This window comes from Simochromis diagramma, unplaced genomic scaffold (genome assembly GCF_900408965.1).
Source record: "Simochromis diagramma unplaced genomic scaffold, fSimDia1.1 OVJJ01000649.1, whole genome shotgun sequence".
In the NCBI taxonomy this organism is placed as follows: Eukaryota; Metazoa; Chordata; class Actinopteri; order Cichliformes; family Cichlidae; genus Simochromis; species Simochromis diagramma.
In genome coordinates this window covers 122,490-149,634 of record NW_024387444.1, presented here as the reverse complement: position 1 = coordinate 149,634, position 27,145 = coordinate 122,490, and the positions used below count along the sequence as shown (strand labels likewise).

At 41.1% G+C, this 27,145-nt stretch overlaps 3 protein-coding genes across 18 annotated transcripts in view; 2 read left to right on the top strand and 1 right to left on the bottom strand.

Annotated features, from left to right (window-relative positions):
* The window catches only part of LOC120722571 (dedicator of cytokinesis protein 7), a 38,248-nt gene extending 27,998 nt beyond the window's left edge, over positions 1–10,250 (top strand). For 9 of the 14 annotated variants that reach the window (XM_040013595.1, XM_040013594.1, XM_040013591.1 and 6 more), the window contains 16 exons: positions 49–145; positions 256–390; positions 484–636; positions 925–1,083; positions 1,242–1,342; positions 1,492–1,684; positions 1,810–1,953; positions 2,042–2,173; positions 3,532–3,546; positions 6,601–6,726; positions 6,818–6,907; positions 7,004–7,240; positions 7,325–7,468; positions 7,570–7,676; positions 7,926–8,093; positions 9,773–10,250. In XM_040013595.1, coding sequence (XP_039869529.1) covers positions 49–145; positions 256–390; positions 484–636; positions 925–1,083; positions 1,242–1,342; positions 1,492–1,684; positions 1,810–1,953; positions 2,042–2,173; positions 3,532–3,546; positions 6,601–6,726; positions 6,818–6,907; positions 7,004–7,240; positions 7,325–7,468; positions 7,570–7,676; positions 7,926–8,093; positions 9,773–9,815 — 2,044 coding nt within the window. In that variant the 3' untranslated portion in view covers positions 9,816–10,250. Of the gene's footprint in view, positions 1–48; positions 146–255; positions 391–483; positions 637–924; positions 1,084–1,241; positions 1,343–1,491; positions 1,685–1,809; positions 1,954–2,041; positions 2,174–3,531; positions 3,547–6,591; positions 6,727–6,817; positions 6,908–7,003; positions 7,241–7,324; positions 7,469–7,569; positions 7,677–7,925; positions 8,094–9,772 lie in introns of all 14 variants that reach the window. The other 5 variants (XM_040013596.1, XM_040013592.1, XM_040013599.1 and 2 more) reach the window with 1 other exon arrangement.
* Positions 10,251–10,374: 124 nt separating this feature from the next.
* Positions 10,375–20,520, bottom strand: usp1 (ubiquitin specific peptidase 1). 2 transcript variants are annotated; one of them, XM_040013605.1, is made up of 9 exons: positions 20,192–20,520; positions 19,471–19,712; positions 18,996–19,140; positions 16,256–16,357; positions 15,690–15,871; positions 14,514–15,238; positions 14,055–14,213; positions 13,736–13,937; positions 10,375–13,510 (listed from the first exon to the last, which is right to left on the bottom strand). In XM_040013605.1, the coding sequence occupies exons 2-9, from the start codon at positions 19,641–19,643 to the stop codon at positions 12,718–12,720; spliced, it is 2,481 nt and encodes an 826-aa protein (XP_039869539.1). In that variant the 5' UTR covers positions 19,644–19,712; positions 20,192–20,520; the 3' UTR covers positions 10,375–12,717. The 2 variants fall into 2 exon arrangements, with proteins under 2 accessions (XP_039869539.1, XP_039869540.1); XM_040013606.1 differs by having other exon boundaries at positions 18,996–19,137.
* Positions 20,521–22,499: 1,979 nt separating this feature from the next.
* Positions 22,500–27,145, top strand: part of kank4 (KN motif and ankyrin repeat domains 4) — a 78,380-nt gene continuing 73,734 nt past the window's right edge. Inside the window, exon 1 of one of the 2 annotated variants that reach the window (XM_040013603.1) lies at positions 22,500–22,579. The gene's annotated coding sequence lies outside the window, so the exon portion shown is untranslated. The other variant, XM_040013601.1, reaches the window with a different exon arrangement.

The following is a 27,145-nucleotide window of genomic DNA, read 5'->3' as shown; positions in this document are numbered from 1 at the left end:
GCAATGTATGAGTTCAGTTTGTGACGGCATCGTCTTGTGTCTTTGCAGGACGAGAGCAGAGCTGGAACATGAAGCTCTTATTGATGGTAATCTCGCAACAGAGGCCAATTTAATAATACTTGATACTCTGGAGATTATTGTACAGGTACGTAAGCGAAGAAGACGTATCCACACTAAATGGAAACAGGCATATATTCCCAGTCAGGCTGTGTTCAGAGGCCTATTACAGCTGCTTATAAGTCCTTTTCCCTCCAGACGGCATCAGTGACGGAATCCAAGGAGAGTATCCTGGGTGGAGTGCTGAAGGTGCTGCTCCACAGCATGGCCTGCAACCAGAGCGCCCTCTACCTTCAGCATTGTTTTGCCACACAGAGGGCCCTGGTATCTAAGGTTAGACTACTGGGCTTTCTTTATGTGTGAAGCATGCTTATTTCATCTTCCATGCTTACATAGTAATAAATACTTCTCTCTCTGCCTGTGTAGTTTCCCGAACTACTCTTTGAGGAAGAAACAGAGCAGTGTGCTGATCTGTGTCTGCGACTGCTGAGGAGCTGCAGCAGCAGCATAAGCACGATCAGATCCCATGCCAGTGCTTCCCTCTACCTCCTCATGAGGCAAAACTTTGAGATTGGCAATGTAAGTACAGAGGTGTTGGGTTGAACAAGTTAGAGCTGTGGAATGTGGCTGTACTATTACAAATAACATATTTGTTAACTTTAATTCACCTGGTTTATCTGAATACCAAACTGTGCAGTTATAGCAAACTTTAGTTCAGTTACTGATGTATGCATTATTGAAAGCAGACTTTGTGCTAATATATTTTTAGAAATTATATGTATAGTGTTTCCTTCTCTCTTCATATGTCGGCAGAAAGCCAACAGCTTTGACAACATGTGTGTTTTTTCTTTTTGCTTGAACTTTTAGAACTTTGCAAGAGTAAAGATGCAGGTGACAATGTCTCTTTCCTCGCTGGTTGGAACATCTCAGAATTTCAATGAGGAGTTCCTCCGTCGCTCTCTAAAGACCATCCTTACCTATGCAGAGGAGGATCTGGAGCTGAGGGAGACCACGTTCCCAGATCAGGTACTGGGTTCGCTATTTAGTTGTTTTCCATCACTGCTCGAAAAGGGAAAATATCCAGATTGCTGCTGATGTGATTCTCTGGACCTTTTACTTTGCAAACATGTCATCATCCCGGAGAAGGAGCTTCTTTATCCTGAGCCGTATTTTCTTGCTTTCAGGTTCAGGACCTTGTTTTTAATCTGCACATGATCCTGTCTGACACAGTGAAGATGAAGGAACACCAGGAAGATCCTGAGATGTTGATAGATCTCATGTACAGGTGCAAAACCCATGTGCAATGGAGCGATTTCTTTTGATTACTTAAAAGAGCATTTATTCATTGTAGTTGGTTAGTTAGTCAATATCTGGTTGTGGGTGTGATTTCCTGTGTGGTCTGTGTGTGCATTTGCATTTTTTGTCCACTTAAAGGATTGCGAAAGGTTACCAGACATCTCCAGACCTGCGGCTGACATGGCTCCAGAACATGGCTGGAAAGCACTCTGAGAGAAACAACCATGCTGAGGCTGCTCAGTGTCTGGTGCACAGTGCTGCCTTAGTGGCAGAATACCTAAGTATGCTGGAGGACCGCAAATATCTTCCTGTAGGCTGTGTCACCTTCCAGGTAGGAGCATTCCTGTGGTATTGTTTGTGCGCATGTCTCTCCTCTACAGAAACACATTTCTTACAATGACTGTGCATGCACCATAACCTTCATTTGTTTTTAATATGTGTGGTTATGTGCTCTAGAATATTTCTTCAAATGTGCTGGAGGAATCTGCAGTCTCTGATGATGTAGTGTCACCAGACGAGGAGGGAATCTGTTCAGGGAAATATTTCACTGAGATCGGTCTCGTGGGTCTCCTAGAGCAGGCTGCTGCCTCTTTTTCCATGGTGAGAGATGGAAACATGAACCGATGCTTATTTCTTTGTTTTGTGTTTTTTACCTGCTATTATTTAAAATAATTGTTCATCCTTCCAGGCCGGCATGTATGAGGCTGTGAATGAGGTTTATAAGGTACTGATCCCGATTCACGAAGCCAACAGGGACGCAAAGAAGCTAGCCACCATACATGGTAAACTACAGGAAGCCTTTGGCAAAATTGTTCATCAGGTAAACACACACACAAAGTAGACTACTTCTTCAAATCACAACTCCCAACAGTTTGTGGTGCCAAGCTGACACTGAATTTATGCAATTAAATTCTAAGATTAATTTTTTTATATCTCAGTGTGACCTAGATTTATTGTTTTCATTGTCTAACTTCTGCTATGAGAAGATTAAATTTGGGATACACAAGGTTACTTCTGTTTTCTTTTTTTCTTATGTAAATCCACCAAAGCTGTTTTTATAAATAAATTCCAGACAGTGTCAGGAGAATCGGGTCAGGAAATTGTCTGGAGCAGTCCATGTCAGATACAGTATCACTGCTGGAAATACTCCATTTGTTTTTGTTTTATTTTATGTGGCACAATGCCTGGGTAGAGGGTGCAGGAGGCAGGGCTTAAAGGAATTCTCCAGAAAGTCATGGGCTCTCTTCAAACATAGTTTTAATTGGACATTCATAGACTTTGTTCTATGGAGCTAGCAGGGCAAAAATCGTTTCATATTTATAATGCATGCTTTGCATTCTCACATGCGGCTTATCCAAAAAATTGCTTGAGTGAACACAATTTAAGACGTGTGCGGTTGAATTAGAGTTAAGTAATTACGGTATAGTATCAAGATCAGCACTTACAATGAAAAGGAGAAATTTTTTTTGTCATATGAATATATGCACAAGTACACTTTTCTCACACAGATTAACTGTCATGTTAAACAGCCAGTGTAGATGTATCAAGGCCAATTAACAAAAAAGGATGTTAGGAGCAAAGCTTCTTATCTGCAGGACTTTCAAAATGTACATACATCAGTCTCGATATGAGTCACTACACAGAAAAACAATGGATTCCAGTTAATGTTGCGTACACACCAGCTGTCACAGACACAGCTTTGCATGATCTTATCAGTTGGCAGTTAAATCCTAGTATATTTATTTATGCCTGATACCCACCATGCTTTACTTTTCTGTGAAGTATGAACTTAAGCATGCATGACATTTTGGATTCCAGCTGTGTTTTTTTTATTTGTATTTTTTGTTAAAGGCCAGTTGTGTGGATTGTGTGACACAGACGGGTTACAGTCATCTGGTGTGCAGAGCAACTGCTCTTGCAAAGCAGACTTTTTCATAGTGACAAAAACATTCATGTGTAAAGAAAGCATCCCTGTTTTTCTGTTTGTTTGTTTTTTTTAAAGAATATTTCTGTCACACGCTCTGTTCTCCAGCTCGACAACTTAGTAACCTGGATTCGTTTCAAAGCGTTCATTCTCCTTATTGTAACATCCTTTGTATGTGTGTGTGTGCGTGTGCGCGTGTCGGAGGGCGTATGCGTCTTGTCGTTCACATGTCCTGTATTCTCTTTGTTACGCAGAGTACTGGCTGGGAGGTAGGTGACTAAACAGCTCCTGCTTGGCCCTGCTCATGTGGTTTATCTTTTTGTATTTTCTTTTTATTTACTCTCATCTTTTTATTTGCTAGCTGTTGGCATTCTTCTTCTTTGTTACATACATCCAAATCCATTAACATCTGCAGACAACATCAACTGTCTGCCCCTTTACCCGCTGGGGACGCTCGCTGTCTAAGCAACAACACCCTTCACCGTTTTCCTCTCTCCTCACTCTTCTTACACTGGAAGAGGAGCTTGTGTTTGTGTCTTTTTTTTATATTTTTTTTTTTATTCTTTACATGTGACAGTGTTGACAGGCTGTGCATGGGAGCCATGGTGTGTGACACTAATGACAAAAGTCTCAGCGAATGCATCACCTGCACAATCCACCGTTTTACCCCCTCCATTCCTCATCTTCTATGTGTCTGCTGGGTGTGTCGGTGGGCACACACGTGCGTCAGCTGTCACACTTCATCTCATCTTCAACCACAGGGCTCGATTTCAGTGCACTGTTTTGACATGAAAGGTGTCTGTTAGCCATCCCGCTGTAGCCGTGGGGTCATTCTTGCCACACACAATTAAATGAGCCTTTTAACACGCAAGGTGCTGCAGACTTTGGGTCGAGGCTGGAACCAAATTCTCCAAAGGCAGTTTGTTTTCTAAGAGGGTTCAACTCACAGTAATCTCAGGATTACTTGATTTATCCCTTTTGATTTTGATTGGTTGTTATTCTTGCCCTTTCTTTTAATAGTTTAAACTAAATCGACCCCTGACTTTTGTTTCATGCATTCTGTCCCTTTGTTAACAGTATTAACCTCTGAGTTCTCATGGTCTGTTGCATGAATTGGACAGAGCACAGGAAGCGCACTGAGCGTGCATGGTGTGTTTCCGAGGGTTGTGGATTATTTGTTTTTTTTCCCCTCACTTTTGTTTTTTTAAATTCTTCGCTGTCTGCCTTTGCATGATCTGGATCCTCCACAATGAGTTTCTGTTCTTTCTCACAATCAGTGGAGATATTTTTACTGTTGTGTGTTAGTTTGTGTTGTTTTTAAAATTCTCTGGAGGAACCCAATCCTGATTAAAATTTGTTCTGTTTTTTTTTCCTTTTTGATTTCCCTGGTTGCCGACCCTTCCTTCTTTACTTAATTGTGTCTTGTGGTAAGTTTCTTAGTTTACAGGGTTTCCTTAATTACTGTTTAAAAACATTTTCAAATCAGTGGTTTAACTAGCAATACATGACTTGTATCTTTTTTGATATTCCCTTAAGTTACCCTGATGCTTTATCTAAACATCTTGTGCATCAAGTTGTGTAGCATTTGCCTCAGATTTTCACATCATTTTCCTTTTTCCTGCCATACACGCACTTACACACTGGGCACTCATGGTGTACCTGCTGATTGATCTTGGGGCTTCCCTTTGGATGTTTCTTTCCAGGTAGAGGTCTAAGCAAAAAAAAAAATTGTAGTTGATGGATGTTTTTCCTGTCAACAACTTCCAAAGACGTAACGGGGTGGTTGAGGTTGAAGTAGTTTTTGCCTTGTTTTGTTTCACAAACGTTTTCCCCTCCCGCTCCGTCTTTCTTTCTTTTTTTTGTTATCTGTCTGTTTGTGACTTTAAGGCTTCTATTTAGAAAACTTTGGTGCTGCTTTGATCTGTGAACTTGAGCTGTTTTTATTAATAACATGGGCAAAAAATGCACACATGAAGAACACAAGCATTTACAAGCTGGGTGCAAAGGAGATGTCGAGTTCACGTTGACAACAATAGATACATTTCAGACACTGCAGGGTGTTTTTCCTGGCTTAGATTGGGATTTTTCACAAAAGCACATTTGTGCTTGCATAATAAAGGCAATTCATCTGCATTCCTCGTATTTGTTATAATTATATAGATTTTCTAGTGATTTCTGACCATTTTATAAACCCAAATGTCTACTGTGTTTACTTACAGTGGACCTCGTGTGTTTCTTTATTTTTGGCTTGTATACTGTTATAATAATATTTAAACAGGACCAAACTGTCAAATAATGAGAAGCTAATAATATGAAAGTAATTCCTATGACCCAAAGGTCAGGGTTCAGATTTTTTTTTTCTATGCTGGCAGCTGCAGCACAGAAGCCCCACCCACGTACTTTTCAAACCTTCTGATTGCAAGAATGCAGTCAGTCAGAAGAAAGTTTGCTTAAAAAGAGAGGGCTTGAAAGGAAAAGAGCTAAACCTGGCACTTTTTTCTTGCTGATGTTTGACCTAGTTTGCTTGGTACTTGAGCCTGACTAATCTATTAGCAGGCCAGTATCATCGCCCGATATTAGCTATTTGACAGTCGGTATTTGTATTTTAAATAACTGCTTGGTGAAAAAGAAAAATGTAAAGAAGAGATGGAAGAAACACTCTTCTATTTGATATTGCATAGTTTGTCCACCAGAGGGCACTGTGCAACTTCCCAGAGTCGGGTAGAGAGCAAACAAGTAAATAAGCAACTACATATAACAAATTGTGTAGTTATTTATTTTATGGGATTTTTCTTTCTTTCAGACACATGAAACAGTCGATATATCAGAAGGTCAGATGTTTAAATGACAAAATATCAATATTTGTTTCGGCTTTAAAAATACTTGCTACCTGCCTGAGTTCTGTCAGGTCCTTAACTGCGGTGGAAAAGCTGCTGAACAACCTTGTTTTAAAAAACAAAAAACAGGTTGTTGAAATCACATACTTTCTGTCTGAACCTTCAGTACACTCACATACAGCTTTTAGAACAGAACCAACAGATTTAATCACATACTGCATGAAACTTCTAATAGTTGTTGTTATATATGTAGCTATATAGCTACATATATATCAGATTGTAGGCATACCATTTCTTTCAGTGAACTATAATCTTTTTCTGTCATCTTTGCCTCTGTGAAGAGAGCTATAAAATCTAATAAAGTAAAAATACACAAATGCTTACTGTTCCACAGTATAACACAGTATGCTGTAGCAGGGTGATGGTGTTCTGCCTCATTTTTAACCCATTTATCAATGTTTCCCTCTGCCTGTTCAGGATGGAAAGAGAATGTTTGGTACTTACTTCAGAGTTGGATTTTATGGTACGAAGTTTGGCGACTTGGATGAGCAAGAGTTTGTGTACAAAGAGCCTGCCATCACAAAGCTGGCTGAAATCTCTCACAGGCTAGAGGTAAACTATGCTGTGCTCGCGTTCTCCCTCTATGAGTCTAATTGTTTTCTGTGAAAGAGTAAAATGTTCTGTTCTTCGTCTTTTCTGGTAGGGTTTCTATGGCGAGCGATTTGGAGAGGACCAGGTAGAAGTCATTAAGGACTCCAACCCTGTGGACAAGTGCAAGCTGGACCCAAATAAGGTTTAGTGTTGATAAATGAGATGAACATATGTTAAACGGATGGAAATGGTCTTAGCTAAAAAAAAAAAACCAACCCAAAAACATTTCTTACTGTAGGCATTCATCCAGATCACATACGTGGAGCCGTACTTTGACACTTACGAAATGAAAGACCGCATCACATACTTTGACAAGAACTACAACTTGAGACGTTTCGTCTACTGCACTCCTTTCACCCTGGATGGGCGAGCACACGGGGACCTGCACGAACAGTTCAAACGCAAGACCATCCTCACCACCTCCCACGCCTTCCCGTACATCAAGACACGGATCAACATCATCCACAAAGAGGAAGTAGGTCTACAGTCTGCCTGCTCTTCACAGGCAAATTCCACAAATGTTCAGCCTTTTCATGCAACCACTCTGTCACTCTTCCAGATTATATCCACACCGATAGAAGTGGCAATAGAGGACATGCAGAAAAAGACTCAGGAGTTGGCATTTGCCACCCACCAGGACCCTGCCGATGCCAAGATGCTGCAGATGGTCCTTCAGGGATCAGTAGGCACAACTGTAAACCAGGTAAGGTTTTGAATTTTTAGCATGCAACAACTGTTAGTTACAGCACTACTGATTCATAAAACAGAAAGCTGATGTTTATGAGATTGTTCTGTTTTTCCAAGGGTCCTTTGGAGGTAGCTCAGGTGTTCCTGTCGGAGATCCCCAGTGACCCAAAATTGTACAGACACCACAATAAGCTTCGGCTCTGCTTTAAAGACTTCACCAAAAGGTATGGGTTGTCCTTCCTCTAGGCAGAAGTTGAAACCTTCTCCTCTCACCCTGTACAAGCTGTAAAAATGATACGATACCACTGATGGTTGCTGTGTTGCTATATAACCAGACTATAGCACCCAAGTGCTATAAGTTTTCACTTCACTCACCAAATTTGTTTAGACTTTCAGTCGATCATTTTATTTGAAACAGAGAACACGTGCTGTGTATTTACATAACAGTATCGCACTATATTTCCCTGTCTAAGGTGTGAGGATGCCCTACGCAAAAACAAGAGCCTGATTGGTCCAGACCAGAAGGAGTACCAGAGGGAGCTGGAGAGGAATTATCACCGGCTGAAGGAGGCACTGCAGCCTCTCATCAACAGGAAGATCCCCCAGCTTTATAAGCCTGTACTGCAGGTCAACTCGCACAGGTAGGGCCAAGCAGGCTTTCTCTCCATGTGTATGTACGATGTGAGTGAGAGTAGAGATTAATTTCTTGGTTGTTAAGTTAAATCAGTCTTTTTAAAAAAAAAATTGTTTTGCTTTTGTTTTGGGTTTTTTGCTTCTGTAAAAACGATGCAGCAAACGGACAGCTTGACAAGGTAGTTTGGACTTCTCGGAGTACGTTTTGTGTTGTGTTTTTGTTTGTTTTTTTTCGTTTGCATGTTTCTCACTGTTCAGGTTAGAGGGAAATGCTTTCAGTTTTAATTCTGAAATTAAAAATGAATTGGATTTGTAAATGTTTAAGGATACATCATACTTTTTTTCGTGCAACTTTATTTATCAGTTAAGAATTTACCTGTTGTATGAAGGGAACAACCAAGCCACACACAGACTTAGTAAAATCCGAATGAATGCAATTACCTTTTATTTATAAAGCACCAATTCACAACAAGTTGCCTAAAGGCACTTTATATTGTAAGGAAGAGACCCCACAGAACATCATTTTTTCAGTGTGTCCGTTCATTTTATAAATTAGTTATATTTTTTTTTTATCAAGGATGTCGAGCATTTGTGATTTTGTTTACAGATTTACAGATAAAAAGTGTACTGATGGAAATATACGTATATGTATATGCTTTTCAGGGCTTTAAAATTGCAGCAGCCAAAATTAGCTGCAGTTTGGCTGGGCAACTTCTTTATGTTGCCATTGGACACAAAAAAGGCTCGAGAGCACGGCGTAGCTAATTATAAAAAACGGTGGATTTATCGAGAGGACACCGAAGTTGTCTCTCTAGTGATTCCACAGCAGTACAAGAGCATCATCTGTTGACGTAACGAGGTATAACCTCGGTACGTAAACATAACAGTGTTAGAATAGTTAACAATAATAAACAAAAACGAGGGGCAGTTTGTTCTGACAAAATTAAACATGTAGCATTTTCAAATCTACTACAAATACTTTGAACAATCACAGGCAGTGGGCTACAGATCAAATACTACATTACATAACTCAATCATCTCCAGTCGGAAAAAACGTGTATTCCCTGATTCATTGGCAAGGGGGTCTAGCTGTTGCTGAGTGAAATTGGTTGCACTAAAAACATCTGCAGGTTGTTGCAAGCCGTCTGTGGTTTTTCATTTAAGACGCAGATGCTATTTACTCTCAGAGCTGTAGTAAATCTTGAAATAGTGCAGCGCAAACTGGAAAACAGAAAATGGCTAGCAACTGCCACCAATCACTTGCCAAACAGTCGCAGAATATACAACCAGTGGTTGCCTGGGAGTCGCTGACCACGCCCCAAGGCCTCCGTTAATGGGACATTCAAAATTAAGTCCACAGTGACTGACAGCAAAGTCTAGCAACTACAGCAACCAGAGAATACATAGTTTTCCCTCACAATATGTTGCCTGGTGGTTACTCTAGGCCTGTGAGACTGGGGTCAGCATTGATTTGTAGCATGTATGAAGCATGTGTTATATGCTTGTGCTCGTCTTGTGAGAAGGTAGAGCTACAGGAGGTCAGCTATTTTCACATACTAGGCTTTTCTAGATTTCTTCCTACTGCAGCTTTAACATTTCAGGTCAGCTTCTTGTGACAGCTCAAAATTCTTAGTATTTTATTTCTTTTTTTTGTCCTCGTTAACATCTTTTTGTTTTTAATTTGCAGAGATTCCTTCAGCAGAATGAGTCTTCGCAAGCTTGACATTTGAAGATGAAGAGAACTACACACAAGCGCACCTGTACACCTACACAAACACTTAACCGAAACTGCAATATTAATTTATTCTCCAGTGTAAATAGGAGTGTCTCTTGAAAGTTGGTCAGTGTTTGGAAAAAAGCGTGTTTAAACAAAAGGTTGAAAAGACTTGCAGCTTGGTACGTCATTCCAGTGTCTTAATTTGTTTACAGACAAACTGTTACACAATCAGCGCAGCAAACAAGTGGAACTTCAAATTAAAGAGATACCTTGGCATTTAGAATTTCTTTTTGCTAGTCATTTCAAGTGCTTATACTGTCCCCATGCTACCTTAAAATAACAAAAAACAAAGCTCATGTCAGCACTCACTCTTGGAACCAGTAGAAATGGCTGCAAGCTATGAAGAATGCTCCAGAGTTCTGTATTTCAGTAAAGTGCCAAAAAAAAACCCACCCTTTTTTTCTGCCAAATTCTTACAATTTTAAAAGTCAAGGTGTCTTTTTAATTATGTACGATGTGTCAAAAAAATCTGTACTCAATTTTCATGTGTGCACTTTTTTTTTTTTTTTTTTAATGGTGTAGCATTGCATTTTACAACTTGAAAGTTTATGTAATGCAAAATGGGAGAGAAACCTTAAAACATGCAAAAAAATTGTACCAGTATTTATCATGATGCTTTATTATTGTTTTTAGTTGAGGCGCCAATGTTTTAAACTTAGGTACTTTAAACCTCATTGTATAATTTTATGTAGTTTTGTTTTATTTTAAATATTTTACTAAATAAATATTTTAATGTTCAGGTGGTCTGATGTGATGTTTCTCTGTTATTATGGACTTTGAGGTAAGTCGGCCAGAAACCAAGACGACAAAAAGCATGAAGTTGGTGTGAAGGTAAAAACTTTATTGCTTTCACTCTGAAACCCCACTATGCCACTTCCGCATAATGAGAACTGGAATGGTACAGTTAAAAAGGACACAAAAACACAGTAAGGGTGCTTTTAACCAAGCATTTCACTTTAAATAATAAACTCATCTTTGAAAGACAGGTGAAAAGGGTTTGTAATACTTAGACAGCTCATCAGACCCAAGTAAATCTCTGAAACCATCACTAGACCTGAGATGAACAAAGTTACCTTTACTGAGTTTTTAAAGCTCAATTGATGCAACCCTCCCCCAAAAAAATCTATCATCTGCTATGCATGACTAATCAATAAATTGTCACAAAAGACTCAGTCCATCATAAACAGGAAACTTACCTTACCACATCAAGTTAAAATGTTTTGTGTCTAGGCTGTTAGATCAGATATGGAGCATATTAATGCAAAAGAGGAAAATCTATTATTTTCTTCAACTATAGTATCTTAAATCTGTCATGAGACAACTTGATATTACATAGGTTTAATCAGAGGGATGGTGATTTGTTTTAATAGATCAAAATATAGATATGTATATACATCTCTAAATATAGATTTCAAAACCAGCAATATGCAAGTACAAAACTGAATATTCGCTGCTTGAGAACTTCCATCAGTCCGGTTTTAGTCTTAACTTTGTTATTTTATCTCTAATGAACTTTAAAAACTGTTCTCTCTCTTTTAAAAGAAGAATGGAGGTAGGTCATAAGCTAAATCATGGTCTCAGTGGGCAGTTTTTCTTCCCCATAATAACCATGAACTGTATATAATGATATTTATACTGTGCTTTTTGACCCTCCTTGCAGCATAAAACTGAACTACAGCTTAAGGAGTTTTAAATTAGAGATTCAGATCTTAAAATCCTGACTAGTGCAAACATCTCACTTGACAGTTGTACACTACATTAGAGACTGACTGTTTTCAGACCGATATTTGGTCATTTAAAAGTCTCATTCTAATATTTATTTCAGATACACAAAACAAACAATTCTCTAACATTTGTTATATGTAGTTAATTATTGTTTATGCTCCACCCGATTCTGTTCAATGAGCCTTTTACATTTGTGGCATCCCAATCACAAGCTGCCACAGAGAATCTGCAGCGCGCCCTCTGGTGGTCAGACTATACAGATATCAATCGTGCTCACATTAAATCGGTTGGGCTCTATAGTAAAATATCAAACAAGCAGTTTTCCATAACATATTATAAAAACCTGATAGTTCACTGATAAAATCAAATTGCGTCCTTCACTCTGACAAATCTGACATCTGAGCCTGAAACTGTTGACTGCATAAACCACTAGTGTCAACGAAGCATGTAGAAACTTTTTAATTATTATTAGACAGCTGAGTGTTTGTTGTAAATATCTGTTGTAACTAAATGAGTTTCTGAGAATCTGTCGGTTTCACTGTATAAATGGCATCAGTTTGAGGCTTCAGATATACAGCTAAATTGTACAGGTTTCTATATAAAAACCCTCACAAAACAAGGGATCAGTTGATGAGAAAAGCTTCAGGGTAAAAGCTTTTCTGATAAACTGAAAAAAATAACATGAGAACATTTTCAAATTCGAACAGAATACAGACTGCTGCACCCAGGGGGGGAAAGTCAGTTTTCAACATTTTTACTTGATTAAATTTTAGTTCAAAGTGCTTTGCCATTTTGTAAAAAACAAACCATACAAAGTCAACATTGAAGAAAGACCAAAAAAACAAAAATACACAACCAATCATCCCTAACGTTCAAAAAAACAAACAAAACAAACTTTGACCCCAACTGGGCGTTTCTGTTTAGAGTACCTGCACATGAGTGGATGAGAAGGCGGAAGCGCCTTGATCCCACCGTGGGGCTGTTGCAGGTTTAGTTTTCCTTGGCTGAAAAGTCACTTCAGTTTCAGTGTAAATGTGGCAGCCACAGTATGTCTGGCACTGTTTGAAGTATTGCAAAAACTCCATCCGTCTTTTGCCTGGGAGCTCAGTTTCCTGTAAGGTCTGTCTATTTCAGTGTCCAGGTTCAGGCATCCTTCTGTAGAACAGCAGGTAAGGGGTTGATGAGCAGCACGTCTCAGGAGAACAGGCTCGCAGGAAGTCCTCCTCCTCAAACAAACGCACCTCAGAGTCATCAAACAGCAGCCATTTCCCTTCATATTCCAAGAGGCTATTTAAAGCCTTCTGCTCTTTGGTCTCTGTGCTGCCACAGGAAGCCTGCGATGTCTCCTCTACTGCCTCGGGCTCTTTTTTAAGTCCAGCTTCAGTGTTTTGGCTCAAAATGTTGATGGTTTTTCTCCTATTACAACCCTCCGTCGAACCACTGCTAGCTGCTTTCTCTGTGTGTTTACTGCTGCTGTTCCCGAGGTCATAGCTGGACACACTCCTCTGGCCTCCCAAGAGTCCGACACCCCCCTCTGACAGCTTTTTGCTCCCTGATTTGCTGCTTGCCAAACTCTTGCGCCGCTGTCCTCTCGTATTCAGGCTGAAAGACACCTCTCCATCATCGTAGTCCAGCACCGTCTCCTTCACCAGAGCACCTTCGTCTTCCTTCACCTCGTCCTCCACCTTCTCTTCAGTTTTTGTGTCCTGCAGCCAGATCTTCACATCTGTTAAATCAGACATTCGGATGTAGGCAGTGTAGTGGCCACTGCTGATGGTCACACCACTATGCATGACGACAGCAAACAGCTGATAGTTTTGACCTTTAGTGGATGAGGACTGGGTACACCACTCCTCAAGGGATAAGGTCAAAGGAGTCTGTAAGGGAGTGTTCACTTTAGAAAGACCAGCATATGGGTCCAGTCTGGGAAGAGAGAACAATACAGATATAAGAGTACATTTAGAAACTAGAGATCAAAGCAGTAAAAACTCATCTACAGCAAAGGACTGATTCTATTTCTCCATGATGAGAATCTTTTAAGTCTAAGTATGTGGTACAGCGATCACTTTTTCAAACACTAGCTCAAATTCATTCCAGTAGAGTTCGTGTAGTGCGGCAGTGTGATAACTGAGACTTCAGTGGACTCACTCTAAACCGTTGGCAGAGAAGCGCTTTAGGTGAATAGTGATGACTTCAGGAGTCTTGTCAAACAGCAGACTCCTCTCGGCCTCTGTGTAGTGATGGCAGGTCTCACAGAAGTATTTATCCTCCCCAAAAATGCGCTCCACCGAAGCGAACTGAGATATGGCCCATTTCAGAGTCTTCAGCTCTGGTTTAGGGTCTGGTGAGACTGGAAAAAAAACAAAACAAGATTTTTAAGATAAAAAGGGGGAAAATAAAACCCACACCCACAAAAAAAACCCTCCATAACTACTATTTTACAACTAATAGTTGTAAAAATTCTCACCCTCAGAGAGGTCATCGGGGCTGCTGGGCTGGTCCTCAAGCACAGGGACACTGATGTCCTGGAAGTCCTCTCTCCTCTCTGTGAAGCTCTCACACTCCAGACATCGAGTCCTCAGAACCAGCCGACCTTGGAACAAACGCTCCATGAGGCTCAGGCCTGCTGAACGAACATAAAATCCACAGTTAGTAACATCTATAACTCCATAAATAAACGTAGGCTCCTAATGCACGTCAAAGTACAAATTAAAAGTTAAAGTGAATGACCAAACATTTAGTCTGTCCCAACTTTTCTGCTTTTTTTGGGATGCTTATTCATTTAAATTCATTAATTGTGATATGGGGGAAAAAGGCAGGAGATCAGTTAGGCTTGGGGCTTAAGAGGTTAAAGTGAGTCATTTCTTTCTCGACTAAACGTTTTCTTCATAATCGCTGCCTCTTACGATGATCACAGGTCACGTACCTTGATGTTTAGGAGCCTTGCTGTGTTCGGATGCATTTTGGCTGGACGGCTCTTGAAGGTTTTTCTCGCTTTCGTCGTGCGTCACTCCATTTTCCTGCTCTGTTTTGTTTTGGTTCTTCACAGTTGTGCAGCTGATCTTTCCCACGCTGCGGAACTTGGAGAAAATACTTGGCTGCTTTCCAGACGGCCTCAGCCAGCTCAACTTAGCTCTCTTCTTCCTCTTCCCATCTGCCTCTTTACACGTCTTCTCACCTTTCCCCTCATCTTCGCTTCCTCCTTCCCCATTTGGTTTCTTCGTCTCTTCCTCACCTGCCGCCTCCTCTCCACCTTTATTCTGGCTGCTGTCCATGGTGATTTCACTGGAGGACTTCCTTTTGGAGCGAGTGAGGGGTCTATTTCTACTCAGGTTTTCCTCTGCAGAATCTAATTTCTTAGACTTCAGGGATTTGGATTTTTTCTTGGCATTCCCCACTTCTGTGTCGCTCTTTCTTTTCCCGGCAACTTGACCATCCTCTTCCGTGGAAGCTTTGGATTCTGCGCCAGAGCCGCCGGACCCCAAATCAAGACCATTCTCGAGTTTAACTTCTGACACATCCTCCTCCTCGCCTTCTACTTTCAGCTCTTTCCTGATAGTATCACAGGCTTCCTGGATATATCCCAGGATGCACTGCAGAACTTCCTGAGCATCATGCTGGAGATAACCTTCGTACATGGGGTTCAGCTGCCTGCGACACAAAACCACAAACTTGTGTCAAACTGACAGAAAATGGCAATTTTAATGAAAGTGTTCAAAAACACAAAAGTGCCAATCTGGAGTTTAAACATGTCAGCATGCTTACTTGAAAAATGATTCGTAACCAACTCATCAGCTTGAGCTATGACTGAGCATTAATGATGACAAGTTTTTACCTTTTAAACAGCATAATAATGATCAAAGCTCCACATTCATGATCCTACATGTGCATCTAACTGCAACTAAGTGTTTAATCAATGTTATATGCACATATACAATGTGACAATATTTGGGTGTTTAGTAACATTTAATATTCGAAAGCCATTAAGTCATCGTGCTAGAAAAAAGACAGCGTGGGAACAAACTGGTTACCTAGCAACACAAGCGTATGATCTAATAAGCAACTGGGTTACAAATATTTATTGAAACTGCCAAATCTTTACCTGAGCGTGTGCAGAATTTTGCGCGGTGGTGTGGCTAGCTCTCCATCGGTGAAGCTGTCAGGATTAAGCAGGAAGCTAGACTGCAGCTGCTCCACTGCAGTTATCAAAGTGTTGAAGCTCCCAAGAAGCTCGATGTGAGCTGGCAGAGCCTCCGACACACCGTCTGACTGCTGACAGTGTGGCTGTAGGAAAATGACACAGAGTAAAAAGGTTACTGAAATATGCTTTCGTAGCTCAGAAGACAGACACCCTCCTTTAATGCTGCTTCTTTTTTCAAAACTGTATATTTTACAATTAGAATACAGTGCACTGTGTCATAACTCTTTGAGATGAAGGCTACTGGACTTGTTTTTGGTTCATGAAGGTTTTCACCTCTTGTCCAAAAGGCTTCTTCAGTTCTAAAAACTTATGGGGAGTCCCACGTAATTAACTTCAAGCTCTGAAGACTAGAGTGCACTATATTGTTCAACAACTTTAAAAAGAAGCATGCAACATCTCCCATCAGAGGAGTTAATAAGTGCTAAACTTTGGACCCACACTGTGGCTGTGATTTATTATGCACGTACCTCTTCGCTTTTCTCAGTTTCTTCCTTGGGTTTCTCCTTCTGGATGGAGAGATCGTGAAGCTTCTTTATGCCTTCTCTGAAGCCTGGGCAGTAATAAAGAACCTGCAGATGCAATCAGACATCAACACATCATTATTGTGATTTTAAACTGGATGTGATAACAAGTAATCCACACGAGTGGAAAACTCAAAGGATCTTCAAGTAATCAGGTTGTTAAATGCTGGTGATATTATGATGACACAAATAAGTGCGAAAAACGTGTCCATGACCTTCACAGTCATTTGTGCTTCAGTACTTAAAGTCCAACAGTAATTCCCATTAACCCAGTAATGGTCACAGTGAAATATAATTTCCTTTACCGGCTCAACATAATAGCAAAAATCTGTTAAAAATGACTGTCCAAATATGAAGCTAAACCGTTCTGTTTTAGTCATTAGTCACACAGCTTCTTGCTTTCGCATGTTGGATGCACTTCAGAATTATTCTAATTATTACAATAAGCTCTTTAGTCATCCAAAGTAAGGTTAAAAAAAGTCCTGTTTAGAAACCTTAAAAAAAAGAAGGATGGAGAGAAAAAGAATCTGGTTCTATACTATTCCTAACTTTGATTACAATAGACCCTGTGCACAAGAAAATGCTAACTTCCTGGTTTGAGACCGGATGTAGGGTTGTACATTTCCGGTAGCTTTACTTTGCGGTCAATCACTACTGCGACGATATCCTCCAAAATCATGTCCAAAACTCAAAAACGGAAAGATCGCGTTACGTTACAAAGAGCAGAAGGTGGGAACACTCACCACTGTTGTGTCATAAAAAAAATCTAATGATCAATTTTGACGTTTAAAGAGTTTAGATCGATCAGTTGTTTACATCAATCAACACAAGCAGAACTGCATTACAAAATCAGAAGTCACATCGTCCACATTCAGAAGCACATCTCTGTATAGTGACTGGTCTTATGATTTAAACAGGCAAATGTTCAGCATTCAAACTACAGGTGAAGAATAGTCAAACCAGATGTTTCCCCCATTATGTCGATATCAGCTAGTCAAGTACACACCTACACAGCATGTTAACAAACCGTGAAAAAAAGCCACACAAAAAATGAATGATTGCTGGTAACGGTTTCTGTACATTAGTATTTACGAAGGGTATGTTGTGACTTCCCTTCAAAATTACAGTGGTCCTTCGCTTTAACGCAGTTCACCTTTCACCTGCTGTTTCGCGGTTTCTCCTCTGTGACGTCTCTCCTGTGCAGTACAGAATCGATAGCTAGCAGTGTGACTCTGAAGTGCAGTACTGTATGTCGACGAAATGTTCTGCACCGTCAAAAAATAAAACTGGCTACTTGATTTCACCTATCGCTGGTTATTTTTAGAACATAACACCCGCAATAAACGAGGGACCTCTGTTTACAGATACTGAGAAATATAAAATTTGAATCCCTTTTCTCTTTTGCTCTGAGGCGCGGGGGAAAAAATATCGACAAGTCGATGAACATCATTTACAGATATATTGGGTAAATGCCCAAGACATCTATAGAAATGTAAATCGCCGCTTGATTCATTCATTTGCTTAACTTGTTTTGGACCGTAAACAAGGCGTGAATAGGACACCGGAAACAAAGCTCCCTACAGGAGTTTCCGCACCAGAAGTAGCATATGCTAACGTGCACATAGTCTATTAAAGCAGATAAGTGCTACTGTAATTACATATCTTCTATTAAAGAAGTGAGTACATGAAATCCTGCTCACTAAACTAACTCCATACTTCAGAAAAGTGATGTGCCATCACTTGATTCCATTAGCAACTAGTATTTAAGTGAAAACGTTGTGCTTAATTTATGCTCCTGAGATTTTGTCTGTTTCCAGAGATATTTACCTACAGAGACAGGTTTTTAACCACCAGAAATGTGCTGATTGGTTGCCAAGTGGGCCAGAACAGGGAAAGGAGTTAAAAAAATAAAATAAAAAAAATGTATGAGCAGTACAGTCAGAGGTTGCAGTGAACACTGTACATTGTTTACAACACTCAGTAGTAGCCTACAGACCGGTTGAACCACTTTTTTTTTTTTTAAGCACTGCCTCCATTTGACTACAGACACTCTCTGCAGGTAGGACAGTCCAAAGCTGCCCACAGACTGCCATCACACTAATAATAATAATAATAATAATGGATTAGATTTATATAGCGCTTTTCAAGGCACCCAAAGCGCTTTACAATGCCACTATTCATTCACTCTCACATTCACACACTGGTGGAGGCAAGCTACGGTTGTAGCCACAGCTGGGGCAGACTGACAGAAACGAGGCTGCCATATCGCGCCATCGGCCCCTCTGGCCAACACCAGTAGGCGGTAGGGTAAAGTGTCTTGCCCAAGGACACAACGACCAGGACAGAGAGGCCGGGGATCGAACCGGCGACCTTCCGGTTACAGATGCGCTTCCCAACCCCCTGAGCCACGGTCGCCGCTGAACCACAATTTCCCCATCAGAAAATGTAACATTCCCGGCATCACAACAACATCCACTTCTGAGTGGGATAACACAGGTGAACAGGTTTGAGGATTCAATGCAACTTAAATCGCACAAGAACAAACCACACACACTGTGAAGTGTCTGTGCAGTTTTCAACTTTTCCTTCAGTATATTTAAACCCATCCTACCATTTGTACTAAAACACTGGAACAAGTGACATCTATTAATGCTGGAAATTAACTCCATCTGTGGTAATGGCTCACCTGTAAGATGCTGTTCAAATAGCAGGTATTGCCCAGATTGTTGAGCCCCACGAACGGCACCAAGTTCTCTCTCTTCTCGCAGGACAGGAGGAGGCTGGGCGAGGAAGGACACTGAGAAGGCCCCGGGACCACCTGATCGCAGCTGCTGATCAGTTAAGAAGGAAGCAAACAGAAAGTCAGCAGCTAATAAATTGAATTTCACAAATGACATCCACCATCACGCACACACACTGTTTTAAAATGATTACACTGAGATTAATGTTGAAGTGTAACCCCAGCTTGATTGAGATGAAGCCTACTATTAAAATCTAAGGTATCACTCATCCACACGTGCATTATCCTGCCCTCACAACAACAGTGGAATTCCCATAACTATCTGAATGTAACTGTGGGAAAACGAGTGCTTCGGGCTGCCCAAAACAAATCAGTCTAGAAAACTATTTGTGTTTGACGCACACTGGTAGCAGAGACCTACCTTGCCTCAGGCTCCTCTGGCTCACATGTTTTGGGTTCTTCTGTCTGAGGTTCCGAGAAATCCAGAGCCCGCTTGGTTTCCTTCTTCTGGAAGAACTTCAGAGAGAGTTTACTCTTCTTCACTGGGCTCCCCGGAGCCGCTGATACCACACTTTCACCCTGCAGACCTGGCATCTTTCCTCCCGGTACCTTGAGGGCGATTTTTTCTTTTAAATTCCTACTGAGACGCAACAGCGCACCTCACTGGTGAAAAATGGAAACACACAATGTAATTTCAGCGGGCGCCATCAGAGTTCAACGAGAACGAACGTAGCTGCGCACTTAAGTTCACGGTCCGCTATTGTGTAGCTACACACGGACAGGTCCAGTCCAATCAAGCACACACTTCTCAATAATACAGTCGAATTATTGACCGTACCACGCATTATGTAACATGTTAGCTGGCTAACGCTAACTTAAAGGTGGTACTTTGTTTCAGTCCTACCCACAAACAACCGCTCTAGCACGGTTTACGTTAGCAACTGTTTTCGCTTTAAATTACAGGGTAGCAACAAATAACTTGCTGTTTTTTTGAGCACGTTGCGCACATCACAGCGACAAACTGGCTCGAGAAGGTGCGGTGAAGAAGTGGGAGGAGAAAACAGAAAGCACGCCGTTTGAAACTGTTCACGGCCAAAAAGGACTTCTTTGAAATCCCAGCTGAGTCGAGAAAGAAAACTTACCCGAATGCTTCATTCCAGTTTAAGTTTGATATTTTCCATTAAACATCCCGTCTCGAAATGCTTTACGGAGTGTTTAACAATTCAGACGGTGCAACAGAAGTTGGCGCTTTTTCCTGCTTGAAGATTCGCTGGCCGCTACATCGCCGGCAACGCTCGGATATCGCGTCAAAACATCCGGCCAGAATGTTTAAAAAAAACGGTCACGACTAAGCTTGAAAATCATCAGGTGTTGCCGAACATTTGGAAATGCGCGCATAACTCTGGGAAATTCTATACCTGAAAAGATTTACATGCCAGATTTCAGGCTAATGTTAAGACAACTATTTCGGCTAGGCCCAACCGGCCAGCTCCAAGCGCCATTCTTGTAGTCCTTTCTCCAGCTCCTTCAAATTAAAAGTCGAGCTAAACTTGAACGGTCATTTCTCATGTCTCACTTTTTTCCCTTTTGAAGTACTAAGATTTTAAATACAGGACATTAAAAAAAATAAAATATTTGCTTTCATTAAATGAATGTAAAAAAATATATATACAACTAATCAAGGCTTCCATGGAAGCCAAGGGCCACAGAGGCTTTCAAATTTCAAGTTGAGACAAGCTGAAGCTGGTCTGTTGTATAAGAGGTATAATTTGGGAGGCTGCGCTCTATATTTCTTAAATCCTCTTCACACTTTATATATCTGACCCAACAAAAAAATTGCGATTTACAGAACAACGGTTAACATAGAATCAGATGTTTATATAGACAATATATAATTATTAAGTAAAAACCAATGAGTATGAACAAAAGTGGGTCCAACAGCAAAAGAAAAAGAAAAGAAAAGCAAAAGACAAATTACCTGAAAAAAATCCACGAGACTATAATAGCATAGTTATATAACAGTAAGTTATGAATTATGCTCAGTCATCCAGGTAAGAAAATCCCACAAAGTTGAATCTGTTGATCTGGAGGTACGTTTCAGTGGGAAAAACGTTTCATTTTCCATCAAAGTGACGTTTTCAGCTGACTGCAGGTTTCCCCAGCATTATAAGCAGTTCATTTGCATGATGACTGAAAACACCCACTAATGACTAACAATAGGCCGTTGATCAATGATCACTGAACCACTGATGCCCAATGACTGCAATCACAACACTTTAAGATGGTGAATGATGTATTCTTAGGCTAATACAGGGCAGGGAAGCTGAAGGATTCCTGGTTATCCCAGACCATTATGGACATGGAGGCAAGGAGGTCATTTACATGAAAAGGGAATGACCATCTCTGAAGCAAGGACAGGGCCTTACTTCACCATTTTACAGCGCTGTTTGCGGCTATTCTCCAATTCTCTGTGAATGGTACTCATGCCACTGATGAATGGTCATGACAGTTTGCATATTAACGCTCATAAAACTGAACTCTGGGCCTATCGGCTGTTGTGCTGTGCTCTCATTAATGATATCAAGTCACTGTGAGACAGAACCAAAATCCTGTCACAAGGTAGAAGCTGCAATAAAAAGTGACTTTCATATATATAAGAGTCACTTTCAAGCAGGTAAAAAGTGTCTGACATTAAAAATGCCCTTTTCCAAGAGAGATCTGGAAAGCAGAAATTGCAGCAAGTTTAACATCCCAGTTCTATAAAGATATTCTAAGTGGCTAAAAAGGAATGGATTGATTATAATGTAATTACAATAATCGAGTCAAAGATACTTGCAGACAGGCATTTTTTTAATGTTATACAGCGACTACAGTCTATTAACAATATAAGCAAAGCTATTACGCATAAAAAACATATAGAATTGAACTAGATCTGACCTTTTTTGACGGTTGATCACTTTTTGGCACAACAGGGGAAATCTGTAGTCCTCCAAGTTAGGAAATCACTGCCACCAGATAACCGGGGTTGATTTTCTGGGGATTAAGTGAGTTAGTTTAGCTTGAGTGGGGATGAGATTTTTGCACGTACCATTTAAAGTCGTAGATAACAAACCAAGCAAGTGTCCTACTAAAATCCTAAGCAAGAACATGGCAACCACCGACTTTCATTAGCCAGTTCTTCTTTTATTTTGAAAAAAGTAAACGGAAGTTCATAGTTTGCAGCTGTTAAAATGAAACTATTTTTTTTGTGGAAGCAAAGTATATTTGTGGACTTTTGTTTAATAACGAAGCTTGTCCCACACCAGCTGTTCATAATTACATTTAAGGAATCCATTTACATGTATGCATAATACATAAACAGGGAGAGAAACCACAACGCTTATTGTACAGGCACTTCCCGCTTTGCACCAACAGGGGGTGACATTATCCAGCCGAACGGAGGTCGATCTGTCCAGCAGTATCATTCCCTCCTTCACCGGAGCATCTCATCGTTTGACAGTCTCCGAGGCTATCCCTCCGCGACTGTGACGGTAAGACACTGTTTACGTTTCCCCTGCTTGCAGCGTTAATTGATAAACCTAAATCTGCCCGAATAGCCGGGCCGCGAGTGCGTCTAGTTTAATCTTCTTTACAGCTTATTTGTATCAGTTGCATTGTTTTGCTTTTACAGTATTATGGAGTGCTTTGGCTGGCGTGTTTTTTTGGGTTGTTTTTTTTTTACGATGTAGAGAGGATCGCATCACCTTAAAACCGCACAGACATGGTGTTTCGTTTCATCCATGCACGTAGTCAGTGCAGGCATTTGTCAGTACGACGCTATGAAGGCTGGACGATCCGCTGCTGCTGCTGTTGTTACAGCTGCTGCTGCTGCTGAAGAGTGGTTGCTCGGTCAGCAGCAACGTACCGATGGACACTGAGCTGCTGTGCCTCAGCTTCCAGAAAACCTCAGTGGCTTTCAGGCTGATGGTGGAGGGATGTTGCTGTGAGGATGCTGATGCAGTAGTGGATGGGAGTACTTTAGGGGTGCTAAGACTTCCTGTGGGACTGTAGATGATGATGCCATCGCCATCCTTCAGTCTGATGGCTCAGAATACTCTTCAGTCTCCAGCTCTGAGGTAGCTTTAATAGCAAACCTCTTAATTAACTTACTGTAGCCTACCAGAGTCCCACACTTCACTTAAAGTGGGTTCAGTTTATCCTAAATCACTCTTGTGGTGTGACTTCATTACAGATCAAACAAGCAGCTAGTGATCTCTTTAGATTACAGAAGGAGGGCCGGGGAGGGGAGGTGTTGGATATGCTTTCTCTCTCACTCACCATTTAAATCCTAACCAGGAGACTCACATTCAGGACGATTAGTGTGTTTCGCTTCTCTCATCACCTCCTTATAACAGAATTTTATAAAGAGGGCATTGCCAGGTCACCCACGTGTCAAGCTGCTGTATGCTGAAGGGTCAAATGTACGCAGGGCTTTATTTTCCGGTATTTCAGACGCTGAATGCGATAACTGGAGAGATCTGTGCAGTGAAACGTTGGTGGCAATACTCTCTCTCACCGGAGAGACTTTCCATTTTTAGAAGGCATAAAAAAATGACTCGAGGAACAATGATAAGGGAAAAAAAGCTTCTCTTTTACCTGGATGTGACACATTCAGGTACTGTTTATGGACCAAGTTTACAAGAACTTGAGCAATGAGGTGCTTGAATTATGCAAGTGGCCTTTATCAAGGTTGGCCTTGTCCCACGAGGCCCAAAGCTCTAGTGGCTGGAGCGGTAGAGGTGGGTGGTGTGGCGGGCTTAAAGCCCATGAGACAAAACAGCCCCCCTCCTCCAGCCTCCAGCCTGGTTCTCTCTCAAGAACTGAGCACTGGTAGGAAAATGAAAGCATGCTGAACGACAGGCAGTGGTGAACTCCAAGAATGAGAAGCATGTCCAAGTCTGCTACACTTGTGTGCACACATGTACTCAGAAATGCGATGAAAAACAGAGACTTTTCTTTCAGCTTAGAGCAGCTGGAACAAAGAAAAACTGGAGCGCGATCTGAAAAAAGCAAAAACACAAGCATAAGTGAACAGCTACGCTTCTCACTTTTCACGTGTTTTGCATCCTGTCTGAGAGGGTTTTATAAGGATAAGCAGAAGAGAATGGATGGATATGTATATCTGCTACACTATGACTATAACTGTTAACATCAACACTTTATTTCTCACACAGAAAGTAGTTTAATGTGTAAGCGTGTCAGTGAAAGTAAGTTAAAGCTACCCTTTATAAGTATGCATGTGTGCATAACCCTGCATGGATGGATATTTGCATATATCAGATCTGATCAGATCTCAGGCTGCACATAGGATCCCTCTCTCTCTCTCTCTCTCTCTCTCCGTGTATACTTGTGAGCATCTGAGCGAATCCCGTTTGATGTATGCCGAGGAGGTGGGTGTATCCAGCCCAGCCGCTCTGATGTTGGGAGGCAATAACTTCCATCCTACTCAGTCTGCTCTCTACTCTCACTGCTCTCCTGTTTCAGCCAGTCTGTCTGCCTCCTAGCGTAGTACTCTGCTTTCACTCACCATTATTCATCGCCATCTAAGGATATATATATATATTTACACAAACCCACAGAGGCAGACGGAGCACCTTCCTAACGGACCCGAGACTTTGCATTTGGCTGATAGAGATATAAAATATACACCACCCTGCAAAGACATAAAAGTGGGGCTCGATAGCAGTTCTTCTTAAACTGACATTTGTTGTTCCCCGCTACTACATTTTTTCCATCACAAAGGATTTCACAAGCAGCTGCTGAGGTAAGGGAAAGATAGATTTCTCTACGTTTGACTGTTTTTCACGTGCATTTGTCCCCTGGTGCATCCTGGTCTTCCAGGTTCGGTGCTTGGCAACTTGAGAACACGTTTTTTTTAGCATGTTGTGTTTGATCAACTGATTATATTTATTCTGGGCTTCTCTCTGAGCTTATGGATCTCTTAGTGTCTGTGTTGTAATCAGATGAAGCAGTCCGGGCATGCACATACATCTGTGCTAACAAATGATATCTCTTTGTTTATCATTACTCCTCCTACCTGCTGATTCTTCCTCTGAAGTGTTTTGTTAGCAAGGACAAGCATCAGTAAAACTCACTGCTGCTCCAGCTAACCTCTTTCAGCTGGAGCCTGACATGTGCACATATGTGTGGGGTTACAATATAAGCACGCTGTGGTGAAGTGCTGTAACTAGTCAGTGGCCGGTCAGAAGGAGTAAAAGCGAAGGATGGTTGTTGTTCGGAGTGATCATATATGCAACTTCTGCTTGGTTGCCTCTGCATTCAGTGTGCCTCTCTTTGCTTTTCCCTTCCCTTCCCTGCCCTCTCCCTCCCTCTCTCTGCTCTCTTATGGTCTGCTTGTATTCACAGTCTTGGTCACTGCTCTGCTTGCCTGCCACAGACCATTGGCCATGGTTGGATGGCTAACCGCAGCTACACAACATTAAAAAGGCAAAAAGTTCCTATTTCGCGGGGCATGTTTGCAGGGTACCACTTTGTGTGTGTATGTGTGTGCTATATGCTGCATTTACTGACTTTTGGATTTCTACTCCGTCGCTCAGGTGAAAGGGCACGCGGTTGTTAGCACATAACACACATTGTCCTCAGAGATACAGCTGACCTGCATTTAGTCCTTGCGTGTGTATGTGTGCGTGTTCTGTGTTTGTGTTTGTGTGTGTCAGTGTGATTTCCTTGGAGGTTCAGAGAGGTGAGTCATACCAGCTCAGAGGCTGGTGGCTGTAAGAGTCATTCGGTGTAACGATGCCTTGATGTGCGATTTGCAAATTGACACTGTCTGATGGAACCGTGTATCTGTGAAATGCCAACTTTTCAGGAAATGAAAGCAAGCAGAACTGCCTTTTTAAGCTCAGTCGTCATTCATTTTTAAGGCTTTCTAGTACAGCTGGAAGCAGTTTTGTCATCTCAAGTCTAACAGAACTTTCTCCACACAGAGGGGTTTGTAGTGTTTTCAAGCTAGCCGAGAGACTGCTAAATAACATTAAAAAAAAATCCAAATGTTGAATATCTAAGACGTAAAATAAAAGCATGCATATTTAACATAAACAAAACAAATACTAACAGCACACAGAACATGTTTTTGTTGATATCTATAACCCGCAGCCGGATCATAGCAGCGTGGTTCTTTGATTGGGAGTGTCTGCTGAAATTCTTCAACAGCTATTTGTTGGATTCCCATGAAAACTCAGACAGACATCTATGGTACCCTGAGGAAGAATCCTGCTGGCTTTGATGATCGCCAGAGTTTCCCTATGAGGCTGTTGTGAAGCTGTGTAAAATGTAAATATAAACAAAATGCAATAATCTGCAAAACTCATAAACTCTGAGCCATTTTTGCCTCTGTAGCATCTATTTTTTAACAGCAGTTTGTAAATGTCTGTGCTGCTGTTTAATATAAATATACAAAACCTTCCCTGAAACTGACAGCATCAGGATGGGAGCATGTGTTGATCTTAAACCTCACATTTTCATGTAACCTTCAGCACTGATGGTGCATTTTCAGGTGTGCAAGGTATCAGTTTCATAGGCACTGATGAACCCCCATACCATCAGAGATGAAGACCTTTGAACTGAGTGTTATGGAGGACTTGGTGCCCATGTTTTCCAAAAAGAATTTCACATTTTGATTCATCTGGCCACAGAGCAGTTTTCTACTTTTTCACAGTCCATGTTAAATGACCTTTGGTCCAGAGGAGACTGTGACCTTTCCGGCCACTTGTGGCTTCTACTTCTTTGCATGACAGAGGTTTAGCCTGCATGTGTGAATGGCACCATAAACTGTGTTTGCATGATCACAGAATTATGCCCGTGTTTAATGCTGTGTCACCCGAAGGCCCGAAGATCACAGGCATCCAGTATTGATTTTCAGCCTTGGCCTTTATGCAGATATTCATATTATGTACCGTAGATGATGAGAATCATGCTTACATTGATAAACATGATTCTGAAATTGTTTCGTAATGTGAAGATTGATGAGTCTCTGTTCATCTTTGCTTCTGATACACGCTGCCTCATTTTATATCCAATCATATTACTGACCTGTT

What these genes read in the sequence shown, in the direction of transcription:
- usp1 (XM_040013605.1), bottom strand. Translation starts at nt 19,643, where the DNA reads ATGCCAGGTCTGCAGGGTGAAAGTGTGGTATCAGCGGCTCCGGGGAGC. An exon ending in CAAGGCTCCTAAACATCAAG is followed by an intron (nt 14,214 to 14,513) that starts GTACGTGACCTG and finishes ATGTTCGTTCAG; the next exon opens with CAGGCCTGAGCCTCATGGAG. An exon ending in CCCCGATGACCTCTCTGAGG is followed by an intron (nt 13,938 to 14,054) that starts GTGAGAATTTTT and finishes TTTTTTTTCCAG; the next exon opens with TCTCACCAGACCCTAAACCA.